The 25,072-nt window shown below is 40.7% G+C and overlaps 1 protein-coding gene across 27 annotated transcripts in view; it reads left to right on the top strand.

Annotated features, from left to right (window-relative positions):
- MAP4 (microtubule associated protein 4) overlaps positions 1 to 25,072 on the top strand; it is a 133,912-nt gene that overhangs the window by 45,665 nt on the left and 63,175 nt on the right. For 19 of the 27 annotated variants that reach the window (XM_045199973.3, XM_045199972.3, XM_045199986.3 and 16 more), the window contains exon 3: positions 14,635 to 14,703. The exons of the other annotated variants lie outside the window; for them this stretch is intronic. In XM_045199973.3, coding sequence (XP_045055908.2) covers positions 14,635 to 14,703 — 69 coding nt within the window. The remainder of the gene's footprint in view (positions 1 to 14,634; positions 14,704 to 25,072) is intronic. 27 annotated transcript variants of the gene reach the window in all.

The raw sequence follows: 25,072 nt of genomic DNA, 5'->3' as shown, positions 1-25,072 counted from the left end.
GCTTAGAGTGGCAACTGGGTGTGGAAGGTTTTTCTCAATGTTCTTGTTCCACCTGTAGCTTTTGGCCTTCCCTCTGCACCTGTGCCTCAGAAGGGTGCCTCTCTGTGCCCATGCCTCTCCCTATTGGAGGAGTGCCACCCTGCTAATTGGCAGGAGTCTTTAAATTTTGGCCCTGGTTTAAACTCAGTCTTATGCGCGTGCATCTCATGGTTTGAGTCTTTCTCGGTAACATTATCCCTCTTCCAGTGGTAGGGTCTTTAATGATTGGTGTTGAATCCTAGGCTGAGACTTCTTCTTGCTCCTCTCCTAGGGGAGGACAGTATTTTCTTATTACTCCCTCCCTGCTGCAGTGAATCTTCACCTGGGCCCTGTGGCTGACTGCATTTGATATTTCTCCCCCAGCAGCTTGAAGTTTTTGTTTGCACAAAGGAGGAGGGTTCCAGGGGACAGGGCTTCATGCCCCTCCTTTATGGGCAGCCCTTTCTAGGTCTGCACCACTCGGGGGAGCCCTCTCTGGCCTCCCACCCTGCCTCCAGGCTCCTTGGGAGCATCTGCCTGGTGGACTAAGGGGTATGAAATTAGCCTTTGCTTAGACTTTAGCTTCCATTTTTTTTACCTGTTCCTGTGGAACCAGGCCTGTGTTCTCACATGCTCTGCCACAGGAGAGCCAGTGCTTACCTCCCGTGTCTCCTCGAGGGATTGTCCGTCTTTGGATTTCATACCTCAGCTCTCTGGTGAGTTGAAGTTACAATTTTGTAGTTGATCTGTTTTCTTTTTTCTTTATTTTTTTGTTGATAGAGCGAGAGTGACATTTCTTCAGGTTTTCTGTAGCCTAAGTGGAAGAACTCCTGGTGCCTTTATATATGCTTTATTTGGGGGAGGGGAAGGGTAAACACCAATTATCAGAAAAATTATTGAGAGTTTAAAATCTTAAGTATATCCGTATACATATTTGCTCCAAGAAAAAAAGTGTATTTCATAATGGAAAATGGGAATGTCTTCTGTAATCCATAATGGTCAATGGAATTATTTGTCCTTTAACCTAAAATTAAGGAAAACTTAGTGGGAGGTAAGGAGTGAATATTTTAATAACTTTAGTCATGGCTAAGATGCTCTTCCCAAGAAGCTTGCTGCCTTTCACTTTCTACTTTCTGTTAGCTGCTCATTGCTTCCACCACCTGGGACCCTGCTTAGGTGGGTGAGGATAAGGAGGTGGTAGCGGTGGGTTTTCTTGGGTTTCATCTTGGCTGACTTGATCTGTATACCATTAATTTGACCCAAGAGGAGGAGAGTTTTTTAGAAACTGTTTTGCTTATAAAAATTACTAGAATTTCCTTCTAATATTTTAGAATATGTGAATAACCTGTAAACAAGAGTATGTTAACTCAGGAAGGTTGCTCTAGAAATTACCAGTGGTTACTCCAGGAAGCACTGGCTGGCTGGAGTGCCAAGGTGGGAGGGAGGCTGGGGTTTTGTACACATGCATTTGTTAGCCTGTTGCAAATGAATAATACAGAGTTTATAATTACAATATAGCTAAGTTATAAGTTGCTTTATTTTTTCATACCACCTTGTGGTAGATGGCTTGGCTAAGGATAAATGGAAGAAAGAGGTGGCTATTTGGAGATTTCGAAGAAGAAAGGAAAATAACTTCCTTATTTGGTCTTGTAGGAATCTGGTGAAGTGAGTGAGTTCTCTGTAAATGGGAGCTTCACTGCTATGGGTGTGGTTTTTGTAGATTTTTGCCAAAACGATAGGTTTTGTGTTTGTGTTTTGCCTGGAGAACATTATTTTTATGTTTTATTATACAAAGTTTAAATTGATTTTGTTCTTGGATGCGATTCAATAAGTTATTTATCATTGGTGCTCTTTGATACGATTTTATTGCAGGCTCACTTAGGCCAACCAGTGGAGATTTATCAACCAGTTTCCTGTATCTAGAAATAGAAAGGGCAGTTAAATGGGTTACCCATAAGAGAACTTGAACAATGAGTTTTTATTTCTTTTAATTCTCATATGCCCTCAACCTTAATTGCCCTCAACTTGAAAACCAGGGGTAAGAAAGCAGGGGCTGCCTCTGTGTCACTTAACCCAAAGCACAGCTCCCACTGCAGACTCAGAAACAGTGGTTTCCCCGGGAGGCGCTCCCCTCTGAGTGTTCAGTGTCCACCTTTTACATTGCCAGTGTGGGTCTTAGGGATGCCGTTGCTGTTGGATTTGCCCTTGCTCTTAGGCCTTTTCTGAGGATACACTATACTATTTCCCACTTTACCCCCCCGTTTAGTTTTGCTGCCACAAGTAAGTTATTTTAGCATTGCCTCTATTGAACATCTAAATAGCCAATACATGGAAATAAAACATGTCAGACTACTTCTAAAATGCCTGTCACCTTGGGAAATAATTCTCAAAATACTTTTTTCGGAACGTATGTACTAGTGCTTGACTTTTTCCTTCGTAACTGTTATCTTCCCAGTAAGTGTTCATTATCAGCTCTATATGCCTCTATTTCCTAGGCTAGGGAGACAGGAGACATAAGCTTTGTCTTAGGTGTGAATAACAAAGCAATACACTTCTGTGACTCTTGTTCATTAAAAACATCAGTATAGATGTTTGAATGAACATCTGATACATTGTTGACCCTTAGACACAAGTAGTTGGCAAGTTTGTGGACACATCACTTAATTTTTCTGTACCCTGAGTATTTAGATAATTCTAATTGTGAGATTGAGAGAATATTTTCTCTCCAACATTCCAGGGAGTTTTGAGGTTAAGAAATCGATTTTATAAAATGTTTTAATCTAAGACAGTGGTTCTCAAACTGTGGTCCTTGGGCCAGTATCAGTAGTGACCTGGGAGGTTGTTCAAATTGCAGTTCTTAGGCCCAGGGGGACTCAGGAACTCTGGCCACGGGGCTCAGTGATGTGTGTTTTAACAAACCATAGCACCCTGGTGTGGCTCGGTGGATTGAGTGCCGGCCTGAGAACCGAACAGTTGGCAGTTCTGTTCCCAGTCAGGGCACAAACCTGGGTTGCGGGCAAGGTCCCCAGTGAGGGGCCTGTGAGAGGCAACCGATTGATGTATTTCACACATGAATGTTTCTCTCACTCTCTTTCTCCCTTCCTTCCCTTCTCTCTAAATATAAATAAAACAAAATCTTGAAAAAAACATTACTGGTGACTTGGATGCATGTCCAGCTTTGAGAAACACTGATCCAGGAGAAAGGGTCCAACCAAGTCAGTCCCAGAAAGACTTTCTCCGTGTTCAGCCTTCTGTTGCAGAGCATCACAGCCACATTTTAATTGGCCACCAGAGGGCGATGTTGGCACAGGCCTGACTTGCAGAAGAAGGTGCCCTTGGCTTGACAATGGGGCATGTTCCCCATTCTGCCCAAAGCCGATGTGGCTCTCTTCCGCACGGCACACATACATGCCCGCTCAACGTGTGCTATCTTCTCTGCCGAACTGATTTGCTAGCTGTGGCACTCAGAAATATTTTGTGGAAGGAGAGCTTTTAAAAGACACAGTAAATTTGAATATCCTTATATCTCAGAGCATGTGATTAAGTTTTTTTTTTAAACGTGTGTTTTCATTTCATGTAATAGGAGTCCCTCTGAGGAAATCAGTGAAAGAAGGCAGTATAGTGTCTTTTGAATTAGGACTTTGCCAGTAATGCACAGCATTCCAGTGGTTAGAGGCCAGTAAGTCTCATCTGAAGTGTGCTGGCCTTTTTGTCTCCTCTAAAACCTAATGCTTTCATGTTGTAGGGCTGTTTTATTCTTCTCTCCTGCGCTTCGGGTTGTAGATCATTAGATGTTGTATGTATGGCAGAATCTCAGTCTCTTCTTGATTTTCTTTTAACCTCTGTTTTGCTTTTATTTTATTCTGGTAAGTTGCTTATATCTTAGTCTCACTACTATAGTTTAGTCTAGTAATGTAATTTTAGCTAGATTTTTATATAAGGCAAAAGTGAATGTCAGTGTTCTCACTTTAATTTAGTGACAGAGTCTACTGTTAATCTATAGTTGGTATGTAGATTAACCTACACACCAACTATACAGTCTGTCTACAGTTAACAATGAGCATAATAACAGTTGTTAACATTTACTTAACACTGTACAGTTGACACAGTGCTGCTCCAATGTTACTGTATTTAGTCCTCATGGTAACCATGCAGTACAGGTACTGTCCCATTTTCCAGTTGAGGCTCTTAAGACTTAGAAAGCATGAGGGATTTGCATTTGCTTATTTAGTTAGTAGTGACAGAATCATAACCTCTCCCCAGATCTTCTGATTTTACACCTGTGTTCTTTCTGTGAAACCATACCATTTTGTGATTGCATACTTTCTGCTTGATTTAATGTCTCAGAGATACTGTTTTTCAAACATCTTTATCTTAGAGATAAAGATGCATTTATTTCAGAAGGGCAGAATTATTAGACATATAAATATTATGTCCCGGGAATGCAAGTTAGAATCTTATTTTATTTGCATGAATAGTGTGAACTTGAAGACTCAGCTATGAATTCACATGAATTTGTAAAGTCTTCTGCTTTCCTGGACAACTATTTCATATCATCTCCTCTCTGTTCAGTCCTTGAGCACTTGCTCTGCTGCTCCTATTCTCAGTCGATGACCTTTAGGAAAGAGAATCAGTGGTCTCAACCAGAGGAGAGCTTCCACACAACACCTGTGCGCCACCCCCGCCCCCGGGCCTCTCCTAACCTACCTTCATCTCTGCCCTTACCCTGCTCTCCAGGTGCTGGTACGGTTGAACTGCTCATGCTCGCGCTCAAGGGCACTGCTGACAGCAGTGGTCTCTCCCTTCTCCTGCATCGTCAGCTCCTCTCTTGTAGCCGGGTCATCACGAGCATTAATCATACGCATCATTTTTCCTTCATTAAAAAAACTGCTCTCTCAACCCCATGTCCACCTCATCAACTTCTTTTTATTCTGCTCCTCCTTTGAAAAAGATACCTCCCAATCCCTTTCCTCTCATTCTCTCTTGAACCCAGTCCTATCTGACCATGCCATCCAAACTGCTCCTGTTCAGGTACAAGGCCTTCACATTGCTAGGGATGAGTCCAGGATGACTCCAGGGGTTTCGGCCTGAGAAGCTGAAAAGTAAGGAATGGCCATCATCTAAGATTGGGGACATTGTAGAAGGAGTGGATTTTGAGGGAAAGATAAGAAATTCAGCTTGGGGTATGCTGAATGTGAGTCATCTGAGAGTGGAGAAGATATCCAAATGCAAAAGGGCAGCGGGCAGCTAGACAAGAGTCCGGAGTCAGGAGAGTGCTTTGGGCTGGAGGCACAAATCTGGAGGCTGGCAATACTTAAGACTTTGGCCGAAGGTGGTATTCTTCCACCCTTTAGGATTGGGTTTAGATGTGACCTTCCAAGAGCATTTCCTGACTTCTCTTCCTGGCTACTTTCTGCTCCCCCACCCCCAAGCCTCTACTTTTTCATCTTCCTCTTAGTAAGTGCCTTTCTTCCCTGAAGTTTCCTTCCTCATGGTGCTTGCAAGGTCATCATGAAGTTATTTGATGTCTTGCATGCTACTCTAGAGTAAGGATAGTATTCTGTTTATTTTGTATTCTCAGAATGACAGAGAGGCACAGAATAGTTCAGTGTGTACCAGCAACACCAGAGTTGCTCAGTGGGAAGAAAGGGATGGTTAAAGTGACATGTGAGAGAAGTAGCAGGAAGGAACCCCGGAGAAGCATGTCAAGTGTGATGTCAAGTGCAGTCACGCAGAGTGTCAGAGTCTGTGGGGAACTATCGGGGCTGGGAAACATGGTTGGTGTGTGTTAAGGGGTGATCACTGAACAACTCATTTTGTTCAGGTTTGGGTTGTGTTAATGTGCAGAGTAACAAGTAATTATGTGTACAAACGAAAGTGGTAGGTATTTATTTTATTTAGTTAGGCCTAAGTGTTTAGTCTTAAACCCTTTTAATAGTCTCATTGACCATATTTGAGAAAGTTTATATCTACGCATAAAAAAGTTAGCATGAAATTTTTGTGAAAATAGTTTTTTTACTTTGATTTGAAGATATATCTCTTAACTAAGTTTCTTTTTAGAAAAGAAAAATAGAACTAAGAGTTATAGTTCATAATAACAGCATACTAGTCTAAAAGAGAAGCAGAGATTTCTTTTTTTTTTAATTTAATTTATTTATTTTTAGAGGGGAAAGGGAGGGAGAAAGAGAGGGAAAGAAACAGCCATATGTGGTTGCCCCTTGAGCGCCCCCTACTGGGGACCTGGCCCACAACCCAGGCATGTGCCCTGACTGGGAATCGAACTGGCAACCCTTTGGTATGCGGGCCAGCACTCAACCCACTAAGCTACACCGGCCAGGGCAGATTTCTTAAAAAGAGGTTAATTGGTCAGGTTCTTTCTGTAGCTGAGAAGCTCTGAGTTGCACAGGGCACAGATACCAAAGGAGTAAATAAACTGCCTACCTGTGAACTGCCACCCTGACCCAGCCATCTTCTATGTCTCCCTCCAGCCCTTTCCCCTGCCATAAGAAGTTCTGTCGTACTTACGCACAGATTCCTACTGGGCTGGGAGAACGTTCATTTCTTAGGGTCAAATTTCTGACTGTGGGAATGGTGCAGACATCTTTACATTAGCATGGCTCAGGAAAACCACAGCAATATCCCTACCTCACCCCACGCAGGTTGGATCTCTGGTGCTGAAAGCAAAGAAAGAGCAAATGACTTGTGGTGTCTTGGTGTTGATCTTGCTTGAAGTCTTATTAATACCTTGTTGCCCTGATTATAAAAACAAATTTAACTGTTTGTGAAGAAAATGGAAAATTAAAGTGTTGGAAAAGTACAACCTCTGATATTTTGTTTAATTTTAAAAATTTTAGGGTAACATAGGCATTCCTTGACTTTCACCCTCCCTCCTTATGTCCCATTCTGCCACCCCATACATACACTGACAATGACATTAATTCCAACAATTCTCTCATTCTTTAAGCAAATGTTTATTGAGGACACTATATCCCTACAGAGGGAAAAGAGGAACCCAAGACGTTCACAGTTCATTAGGGAAGATAACCAAGTGCCAAGTAAAGAATGAGGAGACTGGAGAGGAGTGAGAGAAGACCTGATTTCAAGGCTTTAGGGAGAGCAGGATCTTGTCTTTGGAAGGAAGGGAAGTGTGGGGTCCAAAGCCCAGGGTGGGAGATGAGTCTCAGTGCAGATCTTTAAGTCTGTGTATGTGGGAGCAGAAAGGGAGGGAGGAAGTCTCTTTTGACAGGGTCATGTTTTCTTTGAAATAGGTGAGGTCATGCGCTGAGGAGTGGGTGGAAGGAGCTGCGTGTTTGAGGACTGGATGGTTTGGAATAGATGTTGTGGGGCATGGGTGGAGGTGGCAGAGGTGGGGAGAATGGGGGCATCTGTAATAGTGTCAACAGAAGAAAAAAGAACAGACGTTGTAGAGTTTGGAAGAATGAGTTGACAAGAAATGTTTGGGCTAAGTGATGGTTGGGAATGATGAATTTGTAGTGTGTGTCAGTCTGCCTTTATTTTGGAAACAGCCCAACCGACCATTTTTTTCTTAATAAGGGAGACTATATGAGTCTATGGGAATCTCTTTATTAGCATTGCAATTTTTCCATAAATTTAAAAATATTCTAAAGTAAAGTTGTTTTTAGTCCCTGGCCAGGTAGCTGTGTTGGTTAAGTGTTGTCCCAGTATGCCAAGGTTGTGGGTTTGATCCCCAGTCAGGGCACGTACAGGAATCAACCAGTGAATGCACGGATAAGTGAAACAACAAATTCATGTTTCTCTCTCTCTTTCTCAAATCAATCAATAAATTTTTTTAATTGTTTAAAATAAAATTCAAATAAGTGAAAATCTCCCTTGACTCCTTTGTATTTACATATATACAGTCAGAAAATTATTGGCCTTAGTTTTATAAAAATGGGATCAGACCATATACATTTTTAAAAAGATTTTATTTATTTATTTTTAGAGAGAGGGGAAGAGAGGGAGAGAAACAGTTGATGTGAGAAAGAAACATCAATCGGTTGCCTCTCACACACTCCCAACTGGGGACCTGGCTGGCAGGCAACCCAGGCATGTGTCCTGATCGGGAATTGAACCAGCGACCTTTCAGTTCGCAGGCTGGCGCTCAGTCCACTGAGCCACACCAGCCAGGGCCATATACATTATTTTTTATGACTTGTTCTTTTTAGGTTACATCTTGTAAATTTTTCTGTCAGTACATAAGATCATTCTTTATAACTCTTTACATTGGTCCGAAGTAGCAATCTTGAAACTTTTTAATCACCCAAATGAGAATTCTGAAAAATTTTACTGTACCCTTTGTACGTTTTTAAGTTAACGTCTACATTTTTTTAGCAAAAGTTTAAATAATTGTAAAGCATGTAAATTTTCAGAATGTTTTACTTTTGCCACATAAAAATAATACTTACATCATTCTTTTAAACATATCCAAATGCTTCTGAATATATTGCATTTTGAATTCCCATCATTTATTTTAAAAATACATGAGCAAGCTGTTCTTTATGATTGGAATTGTAAATCTTCTTTCAATTCCTTGAATTCTTATTTCCAGTCCATGCTTCCCGTAGACTTTTATCCTAATGTACTATATTTTTATACTGGAAAGTTTTCTTAACTTTTAATTTAAAAAGTTCCTATAGTAATCAGGCTCTAAGTATTAACTTGCTCCAAAAGAAATTTACCATCAGTTACTAATAGTACAGTCAATCACCTATGTTACAATTTTTGATAAATATTACTAACTAAAAAGTTGAATTTAACTGGAAATGTTTTTCATAATGAGATGATGTCATGGCGTATATTTTCTTGATTAGATTATGAGTCTGTGGATAACTTAGTTTTTGCTAGGATGAAGCAGGATTTAGCAATTTTTATTTCTATTTTTATAGACCTAATTGCCGAGAAACCTTATTCACATAGCTAAGTACACGGGATTGGAAGCTTTATCATGGCAGTACCCTCAGTTCTCCGAGTTATGTGCTAAGAATTTCACAATTCCGTAGTGTTAAAACTTTTAAACGTCCAGTCAGTTGACAACTCCATTATGACTTCATACAATTTGATGAAAGCAAAGAATTGGAAACTAACCTGGAAAAGGATTTGTTACTCAGTCATTAGATAAGTCACTTTGTTTAGGGGCTTGTTCTTGTTTAGGTAAGTGGTACATATTTTTTTTCCTCCTGAGAGAAAAGTAGATATTTCTTTAACACTTTCCCAGGGTGATATATATGCACTGTGATGCCCTCCTTCTTTGGTAGTAGTCTGATACTGTCTTACCGGAGGTTCCCTGTGGTGCATGCCTACCACCTGCTTCTGGCAGGGATGTGACAGAGCTGCCAGGGGGATGTGGGGCTTCCCACTCCTGGGTGTCTCCAGTCACTCAGTGAGTTGTCTTCCTCTGGTGCCAAAGCATTCAGGCTCTGCTCCCATCTGGAGTGGGCACAGGGCTGACTGCCTCGTGTGAGGGAAGGGAAGCGTGGGGGGAGGGTGACCATTGGCCTGGCAGCTTGTAGCAGTCCCCTCACCCCTGCCGGCTATAGTCTCTACACTCAGAGCACCTTGGAGCCCTGCTCTCCTGTGCCGCCTTTGGGCTGTGATTTCTCCTTCAGGGTGGTCTTATTTGCTTTTGTTTTCTTGGATATTTCTCATAATCCTCCTTGATTTATAAATCTTTTATTTATGCTTTTAAGTAACCCTTTCTGCTGTTTTTAAATACTTATGATAGTTTGTTGAAGCTGACCTGTGTGCTGCTGTTGGCTACTTTTATCTCCTCCTAAATCCTTTAATGTGCTTAATTAAAACAGGACTCTGTCTTTGCAAGTTTTCTTCCTATCCCTGTCTCTGGTTCCCCACACTTTATTCCTTGGCACTACCGGTAGCGATCGGTATACATTCTTTCATATTTTTCAGTGTATTTTTGTGGTTTTTTATAATGCTATTATGCATAATTTGCTTTTATTGTTTTCTTAATATGTTCTGGCAGCTTTCCAAATCAGTACATGAGAGCTACCTCAGTTCCTTAATAGTTGCATATTGTTTCACAGTGTAATGAATCTATTCATGGGCCTTTGTTACTTTTCAAACAATGCCATAATAAACATCCTATTTACGTTCATTTTGTACTGTACTTCTGTGTCTTTTTGTGAATACCTAAAGTGAATTGTTGAGTTAAACAGGTATTTCAAAATTCGATGGACTGCCAAATGTCTCATAAAAAGGTTGTTCTAATTTATATTCCCATGAAAAGTTTGTTCTAATTTATATTCCCTAATGTTTTATGAGATTACCTATTTTCCCATAGTTTTGCCAACACTGACTATTATCAAATTTAAAAAACATTTTATCACTCTCATGGCCAAAAGATGGTATCATTTTTTGTAATTTGCATTTCCCTGTAATCTACATTTTTATTTTGGTTTTTTGCAATCTGTATTTTTAAATGATGCAGATTTACAAAAATACACATTTTTTTGGTCTAGAAAGAATACATTTTATAAGCTTACTGTGTGAGGATAAAAGGGAATTTATTTTGGCCTAAATAATGGGATAGAACACACTTGACATCTCTCTGGGGAAGTAAAATACAATATATGAAGCCCTAGCATGGTGCCTGGTGCATAGTGGGTATTAAATAAGCTTGTTCTACTTCATCCCTTTATTTACTGCTTATTCTTCCTGTTAATTGATACTCTCTTTGGTCTGCCTTGGTTTTTTTTATACTCTTTAAAAATATACTTTTTTTAACTATGCTATTATAGTTGTCCCATTTTTTCCCCCCTTTATTCCCCTCCATCCTGCACCCACCCTCCCACCAGCATTCCCCGCCCCCCCTTGATTCATGTCCATGGGCATACATATAAGTTCTTTGGCTTTTCCACTGTAAGGTTTCTTTTGCAAAATCAGCTGATAGTCTGATAGGGACTCCTTTGTAGGTAACTGTCTCCTTTTCTTTTGCTGCTTTTAATATTCTCTCCTTTAATCTTGCGTGATGTGCCTTGGTGTGTGCTTCCTTGGGTCTAGCTTCTCTGGGACTCTCTGAGCTTCTTGGACTTCCTGGAAGTCTATTTCCTTTGCCAGATCGGGGAAGTTCTTCATTATTTTTCCAAATAAGTTTTCAGTTTTTTACCCTCCCTCTTCTCCTTCTGGCACCCCTGTGATTCAGATGTTGGAATGTTTAAAGATGTCCTGGAGGTTCCTAAGCCTCTCCTCATTTTTTAAAATTCTTGTTTCCTCATTCTGTTCTGGTTGAAGGTTTATTTCTTCTTTCTGCTCCAGATCATTGATTTGAGTTCCACTTTCCTTCCCTTCACTGTGGGTTCCCTGCATATATTTTTTCTTTTTTCCCCCTAATTTTATTGTTGTTCAAGTACAGTTCTCTGTCTTTTTCCTTGTATATTTTTTAAAATTTCACTTTGCTTAGCCTTCACTTCTTCCTCTATTTTGCAACCATATCCAACTATTTCTGTGAGCATCCTGATTACCAGTGTTTTGAACTCTGCATCTGATAGGTTGGCTATCTCTTCACCCTTTAGTTCTGTTTTTGGAACTTTGATCTGTTCTTTTATTTGGGCCATATTTTTTTGTCTCAGTGGGCCTGTTACATAGCAAGGGGCGGAGCCTTAGGTGTTCACCAGGGCAGGTGCAACCCACATTGTTGCGTTTTGGCACTGTATGTAGGGGAGGGGTCCTAGAGGGAACAATGCTGCTTGCTCAGCTCTTGGCTGGCTTTCGGTCACTTCCCCTGCTACCCACAAGCAAACCGGGCCCTTCTGGTGCTGATTCCCCAGGTGGGTGGGCTTGTGTATGTTCTAGGACTCTGTGGGTCTCTCCAGCAAACTCTCCTGTGAGGCTGGGAGTTTCTCCCACCATCGTAACCCCCAATGAATTTTATAGTCAGAGGTTTTGAGGCTTTATTTCCCTGTGCTGGAACTCTGGGTTGTGCAGTCTGTCTTGCTCCCCAGTTGTTCCTCTTTGTTTATCCACAAGCAAATGTGGGACTGCCCGCTCTGTCAGCTGCTGCCTTGCCTGGAGTCCTCTCTGCCTCAGTTGCCCATCTCTGCCCCTCCTACTGGTCTGGATGAATGTTTCTCTTTAACTCCTTGGTTGTTGGACTCCCATACAGTTCGGTTTTCTGGCAGTTCTGGTTATTTTTTGTTGTTAAATTTTTTATTGTCCTTCTTTTGGTTGCCCAAGGAGGCAAAGTGTATCTGCCTACGCCTCCATCTTGGCCGGAAGTCTGCCTTGTTCTTTTAGGTTGTTCTCTTTAGTTGTTCCTTGGTTATCTGAGATAGTGAAATGAATGAGCTTTTCAATGAGTTTATGTTAAAGATTTCTGCCTTGGATTTGTGAGAGCCAGAAAGTTAGTGTAGTTCATTAGTATAGTTTCTTGTCTTCCAAAGTAAAATCTTGCATTTTATAATTTTGTAGCATACATTGTAGATTTTCACTTGTTTTATGAAAAATATCTCTGAGGTTTTTAAGAGTGATTCATAGGAAACTCTTGGGTTAGCAGGCTGACTTCAGAGCTATGCAGGTGGCTGAAATGTTATATATATTCAGAGCCTTTCAAAAAGCGTTGTACCCTGGCTGGTGTAGCTCAGTGGATTGAGTGAGCGCAGGCCTGTGCACCAAAGGGTCACCAGTTTGTTTCCCAGTCAGGGCACATGCCTGGGTTGCCCGCCAGGTCTCCAGTTGGGGGTGTGTGAGAGGCAACCAGACATTGATTTTCTCTCTCTCTGTCCTTCCCTTCCCCTCTCTCTAAAAATAAACAAATAAAATCTTTTTAAAAAAAGGTTTTACCTCCTCAAATTGATCTATGTAGTCAATTCAATTGCAATCAAGATTCCATCAGGATTTTTGTATAAAGCAACAACTGATTCTAAAATTTATATGGAAAAGCAAAGTAATAAGAATAATCAAAACAGTTTTGGAAAAGACCCAATTTGGAGGATTCATATGACCTCATTTCGAGACTTTACACAAATATATACTAATCAAGATAGTGTGTGGTGTTGGCAAAATGTGTAGACATTTTGTTAGTGGCCAGTGGAAGAGGAGAGTCCAGAAATGTATCAACATATGATAGGGTCGTTTGATTTTCACCAAAGGTGCAAAGTTAATTCAATGGAATGATAGCCTTTTAAACAAATGATGTAAGAACAAATAGATGTCCATGTGCAAAAATGTGAGCCTAGACCCATATCTTACAACATACACAAAACTTAACTCCAGATGTGTCATAGGCCTCAGCTTGAAAACTAAAAACTTCTAGGAAAAAATCCTGTGACCTTGGCTTAGGTGAAGATTTCTTAGATACCTCACCAGAAAGATGAAAGATAAATCTGACTTCATCAAAATTTAAAACTTTTGCTCTTCAAAAGATGCATTTAAGAAAATGAAAATACAAGTTATAGATTGGGAGAGATTATTTGCAAAGCTCATTTGATGAAGGGTTGGTATTCAGAACATACAGAGAACACTCAAAACTCTATAAGAAATAACCCAATTAAAAAATACTCAAGCCCTGGCTGGTGTGGCTCAGTTGGTTGGGTGTTGTCCCACAAAATGAAAGGTCACTGGTTCGATTCCCAGTCAGGGGATATGCCTGGGTTGCCGGTTTGGTTTCTGGTCGGGGCAAGTGTGAGAGGTAGCTGATCTGTGTTTCTCTCTCATGTTGTTGTTTCTCTCCCTCTCTTTCTCCCTGCCTTCCCCTCTCTGTAAAAATAAATAAATAAAATCTTTAAATAAATAATCAAAAAATTTGACCACTCAGTTTACCAAAGAAATGTAACAAGTAGCAAATAAACACATGGAAAGGTACTCGACATCCTTATTTATTAGGGAATGAGACATAATTACACTTTATTAGAGTAGCTAAAAATTTTTAAAAAAATTAAAAAAAAAAAAAAACCCTCTACTTCCAGAAGTTCTGCTGACCTCCATGTAATCCTCAGGTCCAGGAGCAGGGATAGTGCCCTGGACTTGTTACGTGGGGGCTGTTTTAAATGGCTCTGTGTCCTTGGAGCGGTTGATTGAATCACAGATAGTAAATGAGTGGTGCTTCATGATGGTTTTATTGACTATGATGCAAATCTTTGACAATTTACAGAACAGAAAAGACTTCGCTGCTGTTAGGAAGGGCTGTCCTATACTGGCGGTGCTTATCAGAGTTTGGAGGCTGTAGAAATGAATGACTCAGTTCTGTTCTGTTTCTGGGTTTCCTTTTATTGGATCTTCTAATGTTGGACTAATACATATTTTTAGATTTTATTTTCAGAGAGAGGGGAAGGGGGGGCAGGAAGAGAGGCAGAGAAACATCGATGTGTGAGAGAAACATCAATCGGTTGCTGCTTACACGCCTCCTACTGGGCACCAAGCTTGCAACTCAGGCATGTGCCCTGACAGGGAATCAAACCTATGACCTTTTGGTTTGCAGGCTAGCACTCAATCCGCTGAGCCACACCAGCCAGTGCTAATGTTGGACTAATTTTTATCTGTTTATGCTAATGGTGTGACACAAATTCTGCTAGACAGTAGTTGGATCTGTTTTTCACTGTTCTGTCCGTCACAGTGGGTGACTCTTCTTTGTGGTGGTTGCAGGTGTTCCATCTCCTAAAGCAGCAGTGCTAGCCAATGGGGACCACGGAATAGAAGGGAATGACGCTACAGGTAAGTGGGTCCCAGGATTCCCCAAATGCGTGGGGGAAGGTCACAGTAACCCCCTGGGTAAGCTCCTTTGAGGAAGATTGTCAATGGAAACATAGGGATTATTTCTGTTTTCTAAGGATATTGTTGTTCTTGTTAGGTGTGTTTAAACCCAGGGCATCTGCCACATAACATTTCCAACAGTAGAAAGAGTGAATTTCCTTTGATATTCTTAGAATATTTGTTGTAGTTGTACCACACAAGAGCTGGATTAATCTTAAAAGTACGCTTAAAGGGGCAGAATAATCATCAAGGTATTTCACATTGGAGGCCTCCGGCCAGGTCTCTTCCCTGAATGCACATTGAACTCAGTTTGCTCTCCATGGCTCAGTGTTAAGAAACCTGTGAGCTACAGATTAAAAGTTCTGTTCTTTTCTCTTTTGCCCTCAGCCTGTTTTTTCTTTATTTTCCCAGTAACTGTTACTTTTGAAATTTGTCTCTGACCTTAACTCCTGTCCTGTCACTAGGGCTTTGATACTCGGTCAGCCAGCACTGAGTTTTGTGGTTCCCACCTCATCATTAGCACCAGCCCCTGCCCCCAGTGTGTTTGTAGGAAGCGAAATTCTTCAAGCAGTAGCAGGTGCCACCGCACACTACGTCAGTCTGTTCTTAGGTAGCTGATAGGAAGTTGTGTTGAGTTTTTATAAATAACTGCACTTAATTTGCTGTTGTGATCAGGCTGACACTGTTGACCCAAATGATAGGCTTCTGATGATCACGCTCTGCCGCAGTGCGCTCTTCTTAGCGGGGGTCTGACATTGATTCCCGTTGCCGTGGGGGGCGAACAGGAGCACGGACCACGTCTGTTTCCTTGGATGCATGCCTCAGCCTTGAGAAGCCTTCCCTGCAGCTGTTGGCAGGGTCTCTCAGTTACTGCGACTTCCAGAAAGCCTTTGTTAGCAGTAGCGATTACCCCGGGATTTAGTGTTTATTCCGTGACCTTCAGAAATGTTGCATGTATCTTTGTACCTTCAGATTTATTGATGACTAGGTTCTATTGGTTGTGACTGTTAGTTTTACTTAGTGACATTCACATCCTTATTAGCAACTCATGAATTAGGAACACTTTAAAAGCAAGAAACCACCAGAAATGCCATCGTATCTTCCAGTTTTGTGAAATGAGATTTTTCTACTTCTTTGGTAATTGTAGTTCTATTTGGTTTTCTATGCCTGCTTTGAAAGCAAAGTTGTCTATGTAATTTGGTTTTAAGAAAACATGTTTGGAAATACCCTTATGATTAAAGGAGAAGAAGCTGGAACATGAACTTTAAAAATGAATAATTGCAGCTTTCTTTAACTAGGAGATAGTGCCAGGGGAAGCAGAGGCTGTGAGGGGATTGATTTGATTAGCTGGTGAAAGAGTGGATGCCATTTTCGTCCGGGAAGGAAACAACTGTCAACGCTAGAGTAGGTTTCTTCTCCAGCAGGATGTCAAGTATGACCAGAAAAGGCTCGAATTCTATGTAGCAATTGCTTCTCCCTGCCAAGTCTGAATTGGGCAGGGAAAAAGAGCAGGAAAAACAGACAGTCCAGTCCTTATGGTTCTAAGACTTTTAGTTTCCTGGTTGCAAAAAAGAACCCTGCTGGTTCTGAACTTCCCAGTGAGATTGTAAGAGCAGGTCTTCCTGCTCTTGGACACCTTACCTCTCCACACGTGGGTAGAATGGAGTTGGCACACCGGGAAGATATTTGTGTTCTGAATTTGACTGTATTAAAGCAGATGCTTTACTGAAAATATGCATGCTTCTTTGGGGGTGGGAAGGAGTAGGGAGGGAATGAAGAGCGCATGTTTTTGGAGCATGTGGTGACTTCGTTCTAATTCGGCCATTACTAACTGGTGCCACTTTGCAAATTCCCATTGCTGTATGTTATCTCTAGTCCTAAGAGCAGCTCAGCCCCACTGATAGCGTATGAAGGGTTTGTGAGCACCTTGCTATGTTGAACTTGCTGTTTACTAATGACCTGTGCTTTTCCGCCCCTTCCTTCCCCTTCCTGCTTCTTCCTCCCTCTCTATTTTTCTCCTCCTAGAAGCCTAGAGTGTCTCTCAACACTGGGGCTGCAGCAACACCAGGCCAGTGATCTTTCCTAAGCACCGTTACACTTCTAAAACCTTCAGCATTTTGCAGAGCTTTGCTTTTCCTCCCTGGACACGATGTAGAAGAAGCTGAGGGTAGTTCTTCGGGGCCTCTCTCTGCTGATGCCTGAGCAAACCACCTGCTTCCTCTTGTACTTCTGCAGGGCTTGATGGAACCTCCTTCCTGTTTGTGAACACAAAGTACAGCATGGATTCTTTTTAATTTTAGTATTTTTATAAAGGTCGTCTAATGTTTTTTATTTCTTGTTCTCTTTTCAAACTCATTTTATCATTTAATTCAAGCTCACATTTTTCTTTTCCTTAAACATTTTTAGTTGGCGTTTTTCATTGGGTTTTCAGATCTCCCACACGACCCAGGACATGCTAACCCCGATGAGAATGTGTGCCTCCATTAAGGGCCTGAGTCCGCCAGGGCTGCGGCGAGCCTCCCCGCTCTCCTTCCTCTCTCCCTCCGCGAGCTTGCTGTTAGGAAAGGGCGCTCTCTTAGACTGCCTCTGTTGTTCTCCACCTTACTGAAGTCTGAGTAGTGGTCGCTACTTTAATTTAAAGTTTTCTGATTTAGAGGAGCTCTGATGGAACTTTGAAAAGTATTTCCTCAAATTAAATCATCCTTCGTTAGTTGCAAGTTGGGCCAAAATTGTTTCTATTATGAAATTATCTCTTTGTCTAGGCTTAGATTTGCCTGAAAATTTAACAACCTTATTATTGTGTGTGGAATTTTATAACCAAAATTTCTTAACATGATCATGAACTATCAAAATAAGAATTGGAAAGTTAAAGAAAGTGGAATCCAGTACTTAGAATGCTGAGATGTTGATACAAATGGAAAATAACTTTTCCTGTAACGACATGAGGTGGAACTAAATGGCAACACCTTGAAGGACAGCAGTTTATTAGGTTTCTAATGAGGGGATTATCTGATTGGACTCAGTCTCTGATCAGGGTTAGTTTCCCTTTGGACCCTGAAGGTGCCTTGATGCCGGTGCCGGGGCCCCTCCCCTAGCCTTCCTGTCAGGTCCTTCACCACGGACGTTAGCATCTGCACTCTCACGTTCTGAGACGTCTAATGGGACCTTCTTATTTTTGTTTCTCATTCTTCCAAACTAATAGCGAAAAAATCTGGAACCATTTGGGAGAAGTACTGTGGAGCTTTCCAAATCATAAGCTGTGATTGGATTTTTAGAAATAGAGTATAAAACACAGGCCATGTTTTGAAATCTTAGAGGAGTTCTGGTTTAAGATCTGGAATGTGAAATACTCTTTTAAGTTTTCTATCCTCTTACTGACTATGCAGGTTTTATAATTGCCAAGCTGCTGATTATTTCAGATTAAAATAAATTGGCACTGTCTTCTGAGGAGGAGTGTGAGATGGGTTGATACATAGTTTAGACCCTCTAATACAGAACTGCCTTTGGGCTGGTAAAATCAAAATATTACGAAAGTTTAACATGGGCTGCTTTCTCTGTCAAGAATTCCTTCCATGGGTTCTGGAGAGAAGACACAGGACGGAAGCACATGTTAAAGGGAAGGCTTCGCCTGACTCTCTCAGCAGGTGATCAAGTATGGAAGCTGTTACCAAGGGGAGACCACACCATCAACTTAATAAAACGTAGCCCGTTCCCTTTGGCGTGTGGCTGCTTAATATTTTTTCTTGTTGTTTGTTTTGGTCAGGGAATGCTTTATAAGTGGTAGTGCTAGCTTTTTAAAATGATGTTTGACATCTTTCTATCACTTTTAACCAGTCTCTTTACGTAAGTGACAGGTGGGTGGAGGATCTTGGGTACGACTGCTGTGGCAGTGGTCAAAGGCACACACTCACACTCCATTATTGACGTTGATTTATTCCACTTTTATTTCCATTTTATTATGTTTTCCTTTGAAATTTATTTTTTTAAGCATGTTTTTTTAATTTATAAAATTCAAGTTTTCTAACAGCTATTTGAAATTTGGTATATATTGTTAGCTCACTCTGTTTCACTCGGATGTTTCATTTTGAAAGAAATAAATTGAATGTGTTACATACAGCTTTCTATGAAGTAGCCAGTCCTGTAATGAAATGCTGTGTTGCCCTGATGGTCACACCTGAGTGGCCCAGAATTTCACTGCTGAGGTGACCAGACTGGTCAGGTTCTCTCTGTTGAAATGTGACTTTCCTTATATGTAATATCTCAATCTCTCTCTCTCTTTCTCTCTCCTTTTTGGGCCCAACGTTGAACTTTGTTTTTAAATATTTTTATAACTTTGTTCATGCACCTAAGTTTATAGTCTTTGTGATTTTAGACTTCAACAGTTTGTATACTGGGACATTTTAATGTGATCATTATGCTAATTACACTAATAAACATCTTACATTAACATCTTATGGACTGGATTTTGGTTGGGGTCTTAATTATTGGAGTGTAATGTGACTAAGACATGAGTTTGGTAAAAACCGATTGAGGCGTGAGTTTTCGGTCTGACAAAGCTGCTAATCCCACCTGTAACAATGACATAATTGTGTGGTCTCTCTACTTCTCGCAAGACACTTTCACTTACATTATTGTTTTTGATTCTCAGAGTAAGTCTTCTATCCCAAATCTGTAAGAGTTAAGCCCAAGTGACTACTTGTTATTTCATGGCATCTGGTGACAAAGAAGGTTGGCAGAGTAGCGATGCACAGTTACTCCAAAGGACGCTTCAGTGGCACATCAGTTAGTGTGAGATACCTTCTAAAACTACATGTATGTTTGGTGTGGTACAATTAAAACTCATGTTCACTGTCTTCTTGAAACGCCTGAGTTATTAAATAAAACTGTTACATTCAATAGCATTTTAATTTTGTAAAGTTATTATTTGATAATCTAGTATACCGCATCTGAGGAGAATTCAGGGGAATGCCCCATTCCCTACCCATTCGGGGTTATTGTTTCTTTATACTAGTAGGTTTGCAAATACAGGATGTTGATTGAACTAAGACATTGAAAAGATTCTATGCCTGGGGTAATTTGCACGGTATAAAGAACTTTTTTCGCTTGGCAGACATTTCTTTTTATTAAGAAAGCTCACTTTAATATTCTTCGTTTCCTTTTATTAAGAGAGCTTAACAATCTTTTCTTAGGTTAAACAGCACAAGAATTTAAATACAATGACAAATAATGCACAATCTTCACTAACTTTCTTACAAGTACACCATGATGAAAGTTTCTGGTGATGGGGCAATTTTTGGATCTTATTAGTGTAATTGTTTGTTGAAAGTGAGGTGAAATCTGGCTACGGTTGGATGATATGGTGGAGCTGGGAGGCGAGAGAGGGTTCTGGGCAAAGACACAGGGCTGGTGGGACACGGTGTTACTGTCATTTCTAAGGCATGTGTAAAACTGGATGACTCTTGATTTTATAGTGGTCATGTTTCCATTAGAGTGACGGCTCACCAAGACCTAACCACAAATTATTTGTGGGAGAACCTCTGTGCTACCATGGAGGCAAATTACTGTTTTTGACACCGGGGTTGGCTGCTCAGTACGCCTAGTGCTCCCCAAACGGCAGTATCACTGGTGGTTCCACTGTGATCCGAGTAGGGGCTGATTATTATGAGAACTGTTCTGGATATCCCCCCCTCAGGTCGTGACAGCAGTAAGACAGTAGAACTGCGTTGTTAGGACATCCTGATGCGGAAGAGATCCTGGGTGTTTCAAACTGTCTCTTGTATCACCAGAGAGAATACATTAGATGTAGCATTAACAAAATTCAAGGCACCAAGAATATGAAATCTTAACAGAAAGTAGATCTGTAACGTTTGAGTGCCTGAGCAACAATTACAGTCAGCCCATAAGCTGACATTATAACAGCTGTGTTCAGGCTTAAGGCTGTGTGTGCTGCGTCCTAGATGGAGACGCAGCAGGACTTCCCTCCCCTGCCTCCTCCCCACACCCTGGAAACAAAGCTCTTTTTTTCTTTTACGTTCCAGCTAAGAGTTGCATGTTGGAGACACATCAGTGAAATACCAACCCCTTATGTTTCTTAAGGGTTTTTTGGGGGGGGGTTCATGGTTTTCTGGTAAAAATGCCGAACTTCTCAGAAAAATACAAATACACTCATTAATACAACATGTTACATTTACTTCCAGGGTGTTTAGGACTCTCCTGAAACCAACTTATGAACTGAGTTTAAGAACCTTTATCTAAGCAAAGCATTTAATTATACTGTGAGACATTTGATTTCAATTTCTGTTGGAGTTTTGTATTGAATGAGATAAAATTGCTTCTTCCTGAGCTTTGAGCGATCCATAATTCTACAATTTTTTAACCTAACTCTGTTTATATAATTGGCTTCTTTTTGTGGAACAAAGCTCCATACTATGTAAAATGTTTTCTTTTTTCTTTCATTTGTAATTCCATAGGCAATACGTGAATACATTCTCCTTCCTAAGGAAAAAAGCAATGCATTCTAGATACTGCCACACTCCGTCAGAGACAGGGCGTTTGCTCACAGAACTACTAACGTTCGCACACAGCTACTGAGAGTTCACCTTGTGTTTTTACCTGAATCTAGACTTGAACAGAGTGTTCACGTGTCATTAATAATAACTGTCATTTGTATGAAAGATTAGAGTTTGTAAAGCTCTTAAATGTTAAGCAGTATATCCATTTTTCATTTGAAGAAGCTGAAGTTAGATTAATAATGGAGGTCAAAGTTGAACCTAGTCTGATAAGAAGCCTTAGCTCTTTCTACCACAATACGTCACATCCCAGTGGGTCTTCCTGAGTGGTAGCCGAGCATGAGAAAGGCAGTTGGAAGGAATGGACCTGTGTTAATGCCTTTCTTAGGCACTACCTTCTGGGAGAAAATCCAGGCTGAGGCAAGGGCTTGGCATGTAGGTGGCTTACTTGGAGAAGTGATCCCAAGAGACGAGGGGGGAGACTGGGAAAAGTGAAATTGGAAAGAGGAAGAACCGGCACAATGAAGTTTCACTAAATTAGCCACTGCTGTGGACAAAGGGTGCTTAATTCCTTTGGGATTTTTCGAGGAACCATGTCTCAGAATTCTCCACCTGAGTCACCGAATTGGGTAGTGTTGATTCATTTTCCATCTCTCGTTAACTCTTAGGCTTCTGGGTCTGCACTTGTGCGGTGCCAGACTGCAGATGTCTTGTCTCTGGCGTGAGATGGTGGAGGGCAGAAAACTGGTGTGGTTGAAATCAAGTACCATCTGATCACACCTGCGTGCAGCTGGTGCTGCAGCTCTCGCTGGAGGGAGAGATGGGCTTTAAAGGAGGATTGGGCGCAAGGGTGTCCAGTTGACACCAAGAGGTCAATTCAACAGAAGTTTGCCTGCTTGTGCCTTGCTATAAGGAATGAAATCCTTGCATTCTATGCAGGGGAGTTTGAAGGAGCTCCATCTATCATAGAACTAATTTGCAAACCTAATTGTTAGAAACTGTAGAACTAACCACGAAAATTAGTCTTGGAATTTTCCATCCTAATGTTTTCTTCATCTTTTTTTAAAAGATTTTATTTAGCCCTGGCTGGTGTGGCTCAGTGGTTGAGTGCCAGCCTGCAAACCAAGGGGTCACTGGTTTGATTCCCAGTCAGGGCACATGCCTGGGTTGTGCAGTCCAGGGGACACATGAAAGGCAACCACACATTGATGTTCCTCTTCCTCTCTTTCTCCCTCCCTTCCCCTCTTGTCTAAAATAAAATATTAAAAAAAAATCAAAATAAATAAAGAATTTTATTTATTTTTTAGAGAGAGGGAAAGGGTGGGAGAAAGGGGGAGAAAACATCGATCTGCCTCATCAATCCTGCCTCCCACACACCCTCAACCACACACCCTCCACTGGGGATGCGGCTCACAGCCCAGGCATACACCATGACTGGGAATCAAACCGACAACCTTACGGTTTGCAGGATGACGCCCAGCCCACTCACTGAACCACACCGGTCAGGGCCTAATGTTTTCTTCTTGAATAAATTTCAGTAGTTTCTTTCTTTCTAGGAATTGCTCCATTCATCTAGGTTACATCATTTGTTGACATACCATTGTTCTTTGTATCCCCTTATAAACCTTTTTATTTCTGTAAGATTAGTGTTGATGTCTCAGCTATTACTCCTGAACCTAGTAATTTAAGTCATTCTCTTTTTCTTGATCAGTCCAGTTACAGTTTGTCAATTTTGTTGATCTTTTCAAAGAACCAACTTTTGGCTTTGTGGAGTTTTCTCCATTTCACTTACATTTCCATCTAACATACGTTATTTCCTTCCCTCTGCCTGCTTCGGGTTTCATTTGCTCTTTTCTACTTTGTCTTTTAAATCCTCACACGAGCACATGTTTATTAATTTGAGAGAGAGAGAAAAAAAATATCAGTGTGAAAGAGAAACATCATTCAGTTGCCTCCCATATGTGCTCCGACCATGGATTGAACCTGCAACCCAGGTTGTGTGCCCTGACTAGGGATCGATTCCACAATCTTTTGAAAGGCAATCTTTTGGAATGACACTCCACCCATCTGAGGCACCTGGCCAGGGCCCTCTTCTAGTTTCTTAAAGTAGAAAGTTACTGATCTGTGATTTCCTCCCACTTTTTATGTAGATATTTACAGCTATAAATTTCCCCATAAGCACTTCATTAGCTGTATCTCATAAGTTCTGGTGTGTTCTATTTTCATTTTTATTCATCTCAAAGTATTTTCTAGTTTTCTTTGTGATTTCTTTGCCCTGTTGGTAGTTTTGGAGTATGTTGTTAATTTCCACATATTTATGAATTTTTCAAACTACTTTCTGTTGTCATTTTCTAATTCCATTCCATTGTGGTTGGAGAACATATTTTGTATGATTTTAGAAATATTTAGGCTTGTTTCAGGCTTGACATACGGTTTGTCCTAGAGGATGTTACATGAGTACTTGAGAAAAATGTCTGTTCTGTGGTTGTTGGGCAGAGTTTTCTTTAACATGTCTGTTGGGTCTGTTTGGTTTATAGTGTAGTTTATGTCTTCATTTTTGGTGGTATTCAGTGTAGTAGTTCTATTTATTATCGAAAGTGGGGTGTTGAAGTCTCCAACAATCATTGTTGAATTACCTGTTTCTCAATTTAGTTAATTTTTGCTTCATCTATTTGAGGACTCTTATTCTAATGTTTTACAGGAGAAATTTGAATGATATGACCTTTTATATGTTTTTTATGTTGTTCAAGGATTAATTCCTTGTAAGAAGTTCTGGGCTGTGGATGGCAGGATGTCTGCAAATGATCACTACAACTATGAGCTTCTAGGAGTTTCCAAAAGAGCAGTGACATGTCAGTTGCGGGTAGGAAGGTTTAAAGTGTGTTTTCAAAAGATGAGATTTTATTTTCCTTAAAATCTGAACCACCTTTTTTGTAGAAATAGAAAAATATATCCTAAAATTCATTTGGGATCTCAAAGGAGCCCAAATAGCCAAGACAATCTTGAAAAAGTAAAGCTAGAGGTTTCACACTCCCTGACTCTGAAACTTACTACAGCGCTGCAGTAATCGAAGCGCGGTCCTGGCACAAAGACAGATCCCTAGATCAAGGAACAGAGTCGAGAGCCCGGAAGTAAGTAAACCCTTGCATGGATGGTCAGGTGATGTTAGACAAGGGCACCGAGACCACTTAATGGGGAAAAGGTAGTCTTTCCAACAAACGGCGTTAGGAAAACTGGATATCCAATTGCAAAAGAATGAATTTGGCCCTGTACTTTACACCTTATACAAGAATTACCTCAAAATGGGTCAAAAACTGAAATGTAAGACCTAAAAATATAAAAAACTCTTAGAAGAAAACAGAGCACAAGCTTGGATCTGGCGATTATTTCTTCTACATGACACCAAAACACAGGCAACAAAAGAAAGAAAGATAAGCTGTACTACATGGAAATTAAAAACTTGTGCATCAGAGGACACTATCAGTAGAGCAAAAAGGCAGTTTGTGGAATGGAAAAAAATGCTTGCAAAACTTATATCTGATAAGGGGTTAATATCCAGAATATATAAAGCACTTCTACAACCCATCAACATCAAAACAAACAACCCGATTGAAAATGAGCAAGGGACTTCATAGACAGTTCTCTAAAGAAGGTACACAAACAGCCAATAAGCAAGTGAAAAGAAGCTTAACATCACTGATCATTAGGAAAATGCAAATAAAAACCCTATGAGATACCACTTCACACCCATTAGGATGGCTGTTGTTAAAACCAAACAAAAGGAGTGTTGGTGAGGATGTGGAGAATTTGGACCCTCTTGC

This window comes from Desmodus rotundus, chromosome 8 (genome assembly GCF_022682495.2).
Source record: "Desmodus rotundus isolate HL8 chromosome 8, HLdesRot8A.1, whole genome shotgun sequence".
In the NCBI taxonomy this organism is placed as follows: Eukaryota; Metazoa; Chordata; class Mammalia; order Chiroptera; family Phyllostomidae; genus Desmodus; species Desmodus rotundus.
This window is presented reverse-complemented; position numbering and strand designations above follow the sequence as displayed.